Source organism: Rhineura floridana, chromosome 7 (genome assembly GCF_030035675.1).
Source record: "Rhineura floridana isolate rRhiFlo1 chromosome 7, rRhiFlo1.hap2, whole genome shotgun sequence".
NCBI lineage: Eukaryota > Metazoa > Chordata > Lepidosauria > Squamata > Rhineuridae > Rhineura > Rhineura floridana.
In genome coordinates this window covers 68,740,660-68,753,338 of record NC_084486.1, presented here as the reverse complement: position 1 = coordinate 68,753,338, position 12,679 = coordinate 68,740,660, and the positions used below count along the sequence as shown (strand labels likewise).

Sequence of the window (12,679 nt, the reverse complement as noted above, 5' to 3'; positions counted from 1 at the left end):
AAACTGGGTGGGCACTCCTTCTCTCCCCCTCCCTCTCTCACACACAACAATATATGCCACCCCCTTTCCCTCATGTCCCCCTTCCATGCCACCTGAATGAAATTAGGCCAAGCATCATGAAGCCCTTGGGACACAGGTTGGCAGCCCCCCCCATCCCATGTGGATCCTATGGCTGCTGAAAGCGACTTGTTGCCTAAAGAAATACTGTAGCAAATGATCTCTGTGAGAAGGTCTGTGAGAAGCAGAGATCAGGGGAGGTGTTCTCTCTCCAGAGACCTGCTGGGGGAAAGACAAGGTCAGGCTCTGATTGCTACTTCTTAGTGAAAGGAGTTAAATTTGCCCAAACTAAAGGTTGGACCCTCATGCTTGGGCCAGTCATGTTTCAGCTCAGTAGTCAGCATCTATCAGCTGATAAGTGCTGACTTCAAGCTCCGCTTTCTGCTGGGATTGGCTGTGCTACGGAGTTCCCTCTGTAGCACAACCAATCCCAGCTGGCTTGTTGTCACAGCCAGTCAGCTGATAGCAAGCCTCCCTTGCCAATACACCATAGGGAGTGTTCTTTAAGGGTCCTGATTGTGCATTGGCAGCTGCATCTCCACTGCCCCTCACCTGACATCCCATATAAAGTCAGGTGTGGGGCTGGTGGGTGTGGCGTGGAGAAAATGGTCTTGTGCGCCAAATTGGGGCTGATGCTGGCCAGACATTCCCCATTCCTGATTTGTTCGTCTGCTCTTTTTTCAAAAGATGGAAAGCAAATGTGAACACAAATGGAGTGGTTGAGGTCTCCTGGGACAGGAGAAGGAACAATGAATGAACTACAGGAGGGAATCATTTTTCTTGGAGACAGGCCTCATTTTTCTTCTAACACCTGCTGATTTACCAGTGCACAAAATGACAGCTTTTCATTTACTCCTTTGGTATCAATGGAAGTCAAGCAGCTTGATGAGCAGTTTTCCCATCACAGACAGTGTATTGAAAAACTAAACGTGCATCCCCCTGAGGACTACTTCATTTGTACTTGCATTTCAAAAGGATGTGTGGAGAAGTAGTCCGCAAATGGCAGAAGTTGTTGCTAGACCCAGTCTCAAACTCCCAGATGCTAGACAATGTGGCGAAAGAGCCAGACAGCCAGACTCTCTAGCTCAAACTCTTGACATCTGGAAATGCAGAGTGACTCACCCATGTCTCCTTCTAAGATGGAATTTAAAGGAAAGGACAAAATAGCAATACACCATTGCAACAGGAGAAGTGAATCATGATTTTGTCCTCTGCAAAGGAGAAGAGTTTGTTATCTCAACCTTAAAAACACTTCAGACCAAATATATATATATATGTATTGTAGAGTTCAACCAATATGCTCATCCCTCCACTTCAGGTCTCCATTTGCTCTGGATTGTCCCCACCCCACTCATATTGTATGTCTGTCCAATATAAAGGGAAATGTGCTCCTTCTGCTCAATCTGGATGGGCGAGGGCAGCATTGTGTCTGGCACACTACGTCTGATGCTTCCTGGGGGCAGGGCAGAGACTGAATGTTGCAAACTAGGAATAGCTAGTCACATAAGGGCCACATAGACACTATTCCCAACAGCCTCTACTATGTCAATGGAGGCTGGTCAATTAGGGTGAATGGTGTTGGGAAAACCCTGTAAGAGAATAGCCTAATATCTACTCAGAGCTTGGAAAAGTTACTTTTTTAAACTACAGCTCCCATCAGCCCCAGCCAGCATGGCCACTGGATTGGGCTGATGGGAGTTGTAGTTCAAAAAAAGTAACTTTTCCAAGCTCTGCATCTACTCCTGAACCTGTTGAGACCTACTAGCATCAAATATTCATCTGCTGGACAAAAACGACACACATAGACCTCTATGCACATACAGTAGGCTTCCATGGGAGCTGTGAGGTCTATCCACAGACTTTCCCCTGACAGACATTAACATTCAATGTGTGGACATCAGGAGGAAGTTGTGACCTTAAGGGTAGGACTAGTGGCATGACTCCACTGCCACTTCATGTGGATCCCCTTTTCACAGTTAATATGTGAAAGGGGCTTAAGCTAGTTCAGCATTCATTTCTAAGGGTGCCTAAGCTTGTGTTTCCTTTGTCTCTGTAAACATGGGAAGTTAGGAGGGAGGGTATGGCATTGCCCATGTGGGGCAAAGGAGCATTCATTGGGTGGCGTTCAGTGCTGAGACCCCAACCTTTGTCTTATACTTGCTTTACTGCCTTAGATCATTGTCTCACTGTGTTTCATTCTGTCATCATTTCAGAAGTGGCTTTGAGCAGGTCTGCATGCCATGACTTCATAGATGCATCAATAGGTTGTTGTTATGTTTACCATCAGTATCAAGGGGACAAGGAGATGTGATGTTATTAGAGTGAGTACTTATGGACTCATGCTTATGCTGGCATGCGCTTCTGGCACACATGAATGGATCCAACCACTTGCCTTATTTAATTATAAAGACAGCTTCCCTTGAAAAAAAGTTTATCTTGAAATGCTTCAGGATGGGAATAAAGGATGCTGGAAGGGGGGGGCATTCCTATATATTTTTGTAGCAGTCTGATCCTTCTTCTTGCAGGTGTTGGTGGTCTCCATCTTGTTCAGTATTCTGTTCCCAAACCTGGCCATTTGGATGCCTGAGAAGCACATCAACAGGCCGTGAAAGCAATAAACATCCCTTCCCTGTTGTTTGCCCCCAGCATCTGATCTTCAGAGGTATACTACCTCTGAACATGGAAGTTCCATTTATCAGTCATGACTGAGATGAGGGGCTTCTGTGGGAAGGCCTGTAGGAAGAGCAAACAACCAGTGGAATTCATGGAATATATTATGGGAATAGCTCAGCAGTGTAAGTGGCTGTGATGGTCACCAATTTGGATGGCTTTAAAAGAGGATTATACAAATTAAAAAATTAATTACAAATTAAATTAAAATTAAAAAGGTAGCAGAGCAGCTTTTAAACTGACTGAGGGGGGAAACCCGACAGGAGCTGAGAAAGGTCCGGTTCGGAATAAACCTCCCCCCTGGGATAAAAACCAAAGAAATGATGAAATTTTAAAAGGGGTAGGCCTAGAAGTAGGCATTGTGAGAGCAGGGGCACAGGATATCAATTCAGAAGAGCAAAATTACCACAGGCCTAACCACAAGTGCCAAAGACACTTGAAGAGAGACACTGCTTACAAGTGCCTGTACGCTAATGCTAGGAGCCTCCGAACCAAGATAGGAGAACTGGAGTGCTTGGTCTTAGAGAAGAGCATTGATATAGTGAGCATAACCGAGACCTGGTGGAATGGAGAAAACCAGTGGGATACAGTTATCCCTGGATATAAACTATATCGGAAGGACAGGGAAGGACGTATTGGTGGCGGAGTCGCTCTATACGTGAAAGAAGGCATTGAATCCAGCAAGCTCGAAACCCCAAAAGAGGCAGACTCCTCCATAGAATCGTTGTGGGTGGTGATACCGTGCCCCAGGAGGGACTTAATACTGGGAACGATCTATCGTCCCCCTGATCAAAATGCTCAGGGAGACCTTGAGATGAGATATGAAATTGAGGAAGCATCCAAACTAGGAAATGTGGTAGTAATGGGTGACTTCAACTACCCGGACATAGACTGGCTGCATATGTGTTCCAGTCATGACAAAGAAGCAAAGTTTCTAGATATTCTAAATGACTATTCCCTAGACCAGTTGGTCATGGAACCGAGCAGAGGGACGGCAACCCTGGACTTAATCCTCAGTGGGGACCGGGACCTGGTGCGAGATGTAAGTGTTGTTGAACCGATTGGGAGCAGTGACCACAGTGCTATTAAATTAAACATACATGTAACTGGCCAATTGCCAAGAAAATCCAACACGGTCACATTTGACTTCAAAAGAGGAAACTTCACAAAAATGAGGGGATTGGTAAAAAGAAAGCTGAAAAACAAAGTCCAGAGGGTCACATCACTCGAAAATGCTTGGAAGTTGTTTAAAAACACTATATTAGAAGCTCAACTGGAGTGCATACCGCAGATCAGAAAAGGTACCGCCAGGGCCAAGAAGATGCCAGCATGGTTAACGAGCAAAGTCAAGGAAGCTCTTAGAGGCAAAAAGTCTTCCTTCAGAAAATGGAAGTCTTGTCCGAATGAAGAAAATAAAAAAGAACACAAACTCTGGCAAAAGAAATGCAAGAAGACAATAAGGGATGCTAAAAAAGAATTTGAGGAGCACATTGCTAAGAACATAAAAACCAACAACAAAAAATTCTATAAATACATTCAAAGCAGGAGACCATCTAGGGAGACAATTGGACCCTTGGATGATCAGGGAGTCAAAGGTGTACTAAAGAACGATAAGGAGATTGCAGAGAAGCTAAATAAATTCTTTGCATCTGTCTTCACAGTGGAAGATATAGGGCAGATCCCTGAACCTGAACTAACATTTGCAGGAAGGGATTCTGAGGAACTAAGACAAATAGTGGTAACGAGAGAGTAAGTTCTAAGCTTAATGGACAATATAAAAACTGACAAATCACCGGGCCCGGATGGCATCCACCCGAGAGTTCTCAAAGAACTCAAATGTGAAATTGCTGATCTGCTAACTAAAATATGTAACTTGTCCCTTGGGTCCTCCTCCGTGCCTGAGGACTGGAAAGTGGCAAATGTAACGCCAATCTTCAAAAAGGGATCCAGAGGGGATCCCGGAAATTACAGGCCAGTTAGCTTAACTTCTGTCCTTGGAAAACTGGTAGAAAGTATTATTAAAGCTAGATTAACTAAGCACATAGAAGAACAAGCCTTGCTGAAGCAGAGCCAGCATGGATTGTGCAAGGGAAAGTCCTGTCTCAGTAACCTATTAGAATTCTTTGAGAGTGTCAACAAGCATATAGATAGAGGTGATCCAGTGGACATAGTGTACTTAGACTTTCAAAAAGCGTTTGACAAGGTACCTCACCAAAGGCTTCTGAGGAAGCTTAGCAGTCATGGAATAAGAGGAGAGGTCCTCTTGTGGATAAGGAATTGGTTAAGAAGCAGAAAGCAGAGAGTAGGAATAAACGGACAGTTCTCCCAATGGAGGGCTGTAGAAAGTGGAGTCCCTCAAGGATCGGTATTGGGACCTGTACTTTTCAACTTGTTCATTAATGACCTAGAATTAGGAGTGAGCAGTGAAGTGGCCAAGTTTGCTGACGACACTAAATTGTTCAGGGTTGTTAAAACAAAAAGGGATTGCGAAGAGCTCCAAAAAGACCTCTCCAAACTGAGTGAATGGGCAGAAAAATGGCAAATGCAATTCAATATAAACAAGTGTAAAATTATGCATATTGGAGCAAAAAATCTTAATTTCACATATACGCTCATGGGGTCTGAACTGGCGGTGACCGACCAGGAGAGAGACCTCGGGGTTGTAGTGGACAGCACGATGAAAATGTCGACCCAGTGTGCGGCAGCTGTGAAAAAGGCAAATTCCATGCTAGCAATAATTAGGAAAGGTATTGAAAATAAAACAGCCGATATCATCATGCCGTTGTATAAATCTATGGTGCGGCCGCATTTGGAATACTGTGTACAGTTCTGGTCGCCTCATCTCAAAAAGGATATTATAGAATTGGAAAAGGTTCAGAAGAGGGCAACCAGAATGATCAAGGGGATGGAGCGACTCCCTTACGAGGAAAGGTTGCAGCATTTGGGGCTTTTTAGTTTAGAGAAAAGGCGGGTCAGAGGAGACATGATAGAAGTGTATAAAATTATGCATGGCACTGAGAAAGTGGATAGAGAAAAGTTCTTCTCCCTCTTTCATAATACTAGAACTCGTGGACATTCAAAGAAGCTGAATGTTGGAAGATTCAGGACAGACAAAAGGAAGTACTTCTTTACTCAGCGCATAGTTAAACTATGGAATTTGCTCCCACAAGATGCAGTAATGGCCACCAGCTTGGATGGCTTTAAAAGAAGATTAGACAAATTCATGGAGGACAGGGCTATCAATGGCTACTAGCCATGATGGCTGTGCTCTGCCACCCTAGTCAGAGGCAGCATGCTTCTGAAAACCAGTTGCCGGAAGCCTCAGGAGGGGAGAGTGTTCTTGCACTCGGGTCCTGCTTGCGGGCTTCCCCCAGGCACCTGGTTGGCCACTGTGAGAACAGGATGCTGGACTAGATGGGCCACTGGCCTGATCCAGCAGGCTCTTCTTATGTTCTTATGTTCTTAAATTTAAAAGAGGATTAGACAAATTAATGGAGAATAAGATCATCAATGGCTACTAGCCATGATGCCTGTGCTCTGACACCATAGTCAAAGGCAGTATGTTTCTCAAAACCAGTTGCTGCAGGAGGAGAGAATGCTCTTGCACTCAGGTCCTGCTTGCTGGCTTCCCATGGGCATCTGTGAGAACAGGATGCTGGACTAGATGGGCCACTGGCCTGATCCAGCAGGCTCTTCTTATGTTCTTATGAATATATATCGTTTCGAAGCCGTCAGCAGCCACTGGGAGGAGCCGGTAGGGCAAAGTGTTGCAGACTACCTTTGTTTTGTTTTCTAGAGCAGGGATGTGGCTCTCCAGATGTTGCAGGACTACACCTCCACTAATTCCAGATCATTGGCCATTCTGGCTGGGGCTGATGGGAGTTGGAGTCTAACAACATCTGGAGGGCCACAGGTTCCCCTTCCTTGTCATAGTGATGAGTTCAAGCAAGCAGAGAGTTGAAGCAGAGACTCAAGTGGCACCACATGGGACCAGGAGCCCAATGACTCAGGGAAATGTAGCTCAGGAGGTGGAGGACATAAAGAGCTTCTTTTTTAAGGTTGGAAGGTGTAAAGAACACCTACAACTTCAGAAGAGGTGTACACTTTCATAAAGTATAAGAAACTCCTACCACATTCACTGCTCATGACAGCATTGCCATAGAATATGAACACCCATGTTTGAAGCGCCAGTCAATGGACACATGAAGCTTAATGGCAGCAGATTCAATTGTGCAGACCCCACAATGGCCCCAAAGAGTTTAATTTGCTTTGAAGGTGGCTATGATCATGAATCAGAGTTAGCAAATTGCTTGTCACTCTAGGGGACAATAGGCTCTTGATTCAGGTGGGAGAGATGATAGTTCTTTTTTTAATATAAAATATTTTATTAGAGTTTCAATAATACAGGAAAAGGTCTGGCACAAAGTCAACATTTGCCAAGATGGGGGTGAAGAAGGCATATTTGTGTTGTGTGCCTGGCACGTTTTCCACCCAGTGTGTTTTACTGTTCTTTTCAGATGAAAACACTGGATTAAAAAAGGAGTGGGAGGATCTTGGCCTAGCTTTGTGTTTCATTTGTACCAATGAGAAAATCATCAGGTAATACTGAGTTTCTAAGTTTGAGGACTGGGAGATGGATGGAAATGGGGGTACTGTGCCATTAAGTGGACTCCTTGGGGGATTTCAGCTCCCCAAAAACAAATACCAGCTTCAAAAGAGAGATTTTCCTGAGAACCATAGCAGGGGAGGAAAGGGTTAATTTTTCTCCTCCATGCCTGCTCTGATCTCCTTCATTATCTCCACCCCACCTGCTGATGCAATTAACATTTTTTTAAAAAAATCTGCACCTTAGATCCAAAAACGGTGTAATGTTTGGTGTAGTTTGGCTCTTTATCTCATAGCCAGCTTTTTCACTAGAAAATGGCTTAAGCACTTTTCCGTTTCAGAATTCTGCAGTAAAACTCTCATTGATAAATCCTGTTGTATTTTCTTTGAACAAGGTCTAACTGTACCTAGCAAAGAATGGTTTCATACTCGCAAGCTGTTTCTGATCAGTGGTGCAAGTCAAAAACTAGTGTCAGGCTTTTAATGTAATTAATATGAATTCAGGGCAAATAGTACAAAAATCCAGATCACACTTCTCTTTCTCAGCTGAGCTACTGTGGTTTTCCAGATTCTCATTCTTTTCTCACTTGGGTGAGTCAGTGGAGGAGAGCAGGGGTGTACTGGTAGATTTTAAAATGCAGCCAGGACTATGTCATGATGGTCACCATAGCCACATCCCCAAAGAGAGGCTAGCGGGACTATTGAGGGTTTATTTGGGTTCAGATCTACACCTTGCATGTAAAGCACATCCAATGCACATTTGAAGCACGTGACTTCCCCCAAAGAATTCTGGGAACTGTGGTTTTCCCCTCACGGAGCTACAAATTCCCAGCACCCTTAACAAACTACAGTTCCCATGATTCTTTGAGGGAAGTCACATGCTTTAAACATGTGTTGGATCTGCTTTAAATCATTGGTTAGCATTGCTGGCAGAAGTGGCTCACATGGTGAGGCAGAGCTGCTACACTATCTGCAGGTGGGTTGTTGTTGCTTAGTAGAAAGGAGGGGGGTGCAGTGCAGACACACTGGCAGAGCCACCCTGGCAGTCCTGGCAGTGCTTTTGCACCACATCTACCTCCCTGCCACTTGACCCCTCTCCCTCCCAATAAGTTACAGTAACTCACCTGCTGGGAGGCTAACATAGTGGCTGTGCCCCACCTAATGAGGCACATCCCAGATCTGCCATAGTTCACGAGGGAACATTGGGCCGTTGACTGTGTGAGCCTAGCCTGCCTTACAAAGGGATCATGTGGCAGGCCAGGCTTGTCCTCCAGTTTGTCACCTCGGCTTAAAGCACTGGCAAATACTGCTTCAGCAGATGGCATCACTGCTCTAGTTGTGGGAAAGCACTGGATCTATTCCCTCCCCCCATTCCTGGTCCACTACGCCAGTGCAGGAAAGACTACAATGTTAGACATGGCTGGGAAGACAAAACTGGGCAGGCTTTTCTCCTTGCTATGATACTTTCAAGACACTAAGAAGAATGTAATCACCCTAATGGGATTCCCAAGAATAGCAGGCAGTGTGAGTGAGGGAATTGGAGAGATTGTCAATCTTGTGAAGATAGGTCAGATTACTACATATATGGTGGTGCCAATAGATTTATGGACGGCTATATTTCAATGCCCATTAGTCATCTTAAAAGAAGAGAAGTGAGTTCTGCAGCTGCTAAACCAGCCCAGTTTTTTACAAAGCCCAGCCTTGCCTCTTAGCAGCTCAGTTTTAAAGAGGTTGGCAGCCAGTGGTGGACCAGAAGCTTCACCTTTAGGCCCATGGAATCTACTCTAGCTCAAGGATTTCTGGGAGTTCAGCAGGTCCTTTGTTTCCATTGAACTTATCTTTTCCGCTCAAACTCAGTGATAAGCAACTGGTGTTTTAAAAATTTGCATATATTAAGTTGCCTTGGAAAATACCGTTGGAGAGCATCCAGTGGTAAGCTTCTTCCATGAACAGGGGAACTGAAGTCCAACAATATCTAGAGGACCACAGGTTCTCCATCCCTGCTCTTGGGAAGCCTCACTATGGCATGATCTGAGGGCACATGATCCACCCACGTTGCCGAAGTTGTGCAGGACTAGGGCATGTATGCTGCCTTTAAATGCCCAGTGGGATGTGAAGGTACTAAATAAATAGAAGAGTCTTATCAAAATTCTTGACTTCTCTCAACCCCCCCCCCAAGACATTTTCCCTACGAAAGGACCTATAAATCCACCTCACATTTTGCTTTTGGAAAAACCTGGTGGCAAGAATATTTAAAACCACAACGTAACACACACACACAGAGCTCATTGGCAGGGCATCTGTTTTGCATGCAGAAAATCCTAGGTTCAATCGCCAGCATCTCCAGGTAAGGCCAGAAAAGACCTCTGTCTGAAACCCTGGAGAACCCGTGCCAGTCAGTGTAGTCAATATTGAGCTAGATGGATCAATGGTCTGACTCATTATTAGATAGTTTCCTATGTCCCAATACCTTAGGTCACAACATGGATCATACAGATTAATCTGTAGGTTTCCATCCAGCACACCCATACATTTCTTGTACTATCATAGAGAATAAAGCCGACAATGACTATTAACCCTGATTAGGGATGGGATTTTTTTAAAAAAACAAAAAGGTTTTAGATGTTCTGAATTGTTTTTAAATGTTTTAGATTGCTTTAATTATTTTAAATATTTTCTTTTCTTTTAATGTGTATTGTTTTAACATTTGGATGTTTGCCATTCTGGGCTCCCTGGGAGGAAGGGCAGGATACAATATTAATAAATTAATTTATTTTTAAAAATCTGAAAATCCTGATCTCAAGTTTATCTGCACAGATTTTTTTCTAATTCCCATCTCACTCCTTAATCACAGTGAGCAGTGTCTTTTTCCCCAGTTCCACTAAAAATAGGAAGAAGTTTCTACACATTATTATATGTCTATTATATTTCTTCAAGAAACCAGCACAAAAAGATATACATGCAACCATGAGAGCCAGTGTGGTGTAGTGGTTAGAGTGTTGGACTACGACCTGGGAGACCAGGGTTCGAATCCTCACACAGCCATGAAGCTCACTGGGTGACCTTGGGCCAGTCAATGCCTCTGAGCCTCAGAGGAAGGCAATGGTAAACCCCCTCTGAATACCACTTATCATGAAAACCCTATTCATAGGGTCGCCAAAAGTCGGAATCGACTTGAAGGCAGTCCATTATACATACATATATATATAGACAGTTTTGAAAGCAACAAACAGAACTTCACCCAAGCTTCCTCTGGATCCCTATAAGGATTCCATTAATCACCTAAAAATATACGCACGTAATTGTGATTAACAAAACAGAGGGTTTTATTGTAATACCAAAACGTTTCAGCTTCCACCTTCATCAGCTGCTGACATACAAACGCTGTTATCAAGGTGGCAGTTATAGAGCTTTGAGGATGGAATGCTCAGAGGGGCTTCCTTTGCAGAAGCTAAGTGATGCTGGTACTGTACAGCATGGAAATTTTTGTGTATAATTTTGCATAAAATTAGTCAGACTTAAAACAAAACTGTGAGAGCAGCTCAGACATAAGTGAGTGCTTGATGTACAAGGTGGTCCAATATGAGCAAAGCTCGATCAGATCAGAACTGCAAAATTCCATGTATAAATCCACTTGGAAACAGTTTTCTCCTCCAGCCCTAGCCTATCATGATGATGATGATGTTTAAACAAGCTATATTGTGAAAAGAAAGAAATTGTGTGCCACTTTCCTTCATTTTATTTAATTTATTTTGGTTAAAAAATTCAGTTTTATGACACATAATTTGGGTTTCATTAAACTTAGCAGCAAATACCCCTTGAGAATCCTCACATGTTAATCATAGCACAGAGAGAAACTTTTAACATCACTGGAGAGGCAACAGTGCGACAGGAAAAGCCTACATTTACAGCACCACACTTGCCACAATACAATTGGTGGCAGGTCCAATCTTTTTCCTCGGCCAGGCAAACATTTTCTTCAGCTCCCCCCTGAAGCTGTCGTGCAGCCAAGCATAAAGGAAGGCATTCGTGCAAGCAGACATCATAGCAAACCAGTGGCAAAGTAGCTGAATGAGATTGAAATACTGCTTGTCTATCAATTTGATATCTATGTCCTTGATCACGTTAAAGATGTGCAAAGGCAGCCAACAAACCCCAAAAGCGACGACCACCAAGACCAGGAGGCAAAAGGTCTTCTTCCTTCTGGCTCGGTCACACTCAGCTTGGTTCTGAGTGACGTTGCCAGGGACAACTCGGTTTTTCAGCTTGACAGAGATCCTCAGGTAGGAGACAGAGATGACTGTTAAGGGCAGAACGTATGTGAGGATGAGGGTGTTATAAGCATAAGCTAAACGATCTCTCTTCCTATCAAACCAAAATTCTTCACAGATAGAGAAGTCCAGTTCTGGGAATTCTGCGTAGTAAGTGCGCACCAGTGCTGGGGCAGCCAGCATACAACTCAGCAGCCAAATACCAGCCAGGATATAGGCACAGATTGGTATAGTGAGCCTCCTCCGTAGTGGATAAACCATGGCATAGTATCTGTCCACAGCAATGACAGTCAGGGTGAAGACAGACACAAACACGGTGACCGGCTGCATGAGGAACACAAAGTAGCACATGAAGCGCCCATAGACCCACCCTCTAGGCTCAAAGGCATACGCCAGGGTCAGGGGGACACAGGTGGCACACATGAGCATGTCAGAGAATGCCAGGTTGCCTACAAGAAAGTTGGTGACATTGTGCATCTTTTTGGTCTTGCAGATAACATAGATGAGGAGGTAATTCCCAATGATACCCACAAAAACCACAAGGGAGTAGCAAGGAATGATGAGTGGCTTGAAGAACTGAACAAGCTGGAGCCCCAAAAAGAGATTACTGGTGTTGCTGTGGATTGCTGCGAGCAAGCTCTGGGAAGTCAGATTCTCTGGAGTCATCGTCTTTCTTCTTTGGAATTTTGTTGCCAGGTGGGTTAATTTGAGCACAAACACATACATGGACACTCATTTACTTTTGGTCAACTTGAATAAAGACTAGATTAGGTCTTGGCCACCACCCCATACTGAATATATATGCATCTGCAAAAGAAAAGAACAAGTGGTGTTCAGTCTTGACATTTGGATTTTTTCCTCTCTCTTTTAGAATGGGCAGATGCAGTGAGTTTATTGGCATTCTGTCTTTCATTCTATGTTGACCCAATAACTTTACAAGCATGCAGTTTAATAGGTAACAAATAGCATACTTACAGTTGTCTCCAGAAGTAAATTAATTTTCTAGTGAGCGTCAGTTTGCATCTGCTGCTTCCGATTTATTTTTCCCAAAAATCCATGGCCAGCTGAAGGTGCAT

General features: G+C 43.9%; 1 protein-coding gene across 1 annotated transcript; it reads right to left on the bottom strand.

Annotated features, from left to right (window-relative positions):
- Positions 1–11,237: 11,237 nt before the first annotated feature.
- On the bottom strand, positions 11,238–12,679 carry LOC133388413 (prolactin-releasing peptide receptor-like). The gene is made up of 2 exons (XM_061634378.1): positions 12,579–12,679; positions 11,238–12,410 (listed from the first exon to the last, which is right to left on the bottom strand). Exon 2 carries the CDS (start codon positions 12,327–12,329, stop codon positions 11,238–11,240), a length of 1,092 nt encoding a protein of 363 aa, XP_061490362.1. The 5' UTR covers positions 12,330–12,410; positions 12,579–12,679.

Bases quoted from the DNA above. Each gene is read 5' to 3' on its own strand.
- LOC133388413 (XM_061634378.1), bottom strand. From the start codon at position 12,329: ATGTATGTGTTTGTGCTCAAATTAACCCACCTGGCAACAAAATTCCAA.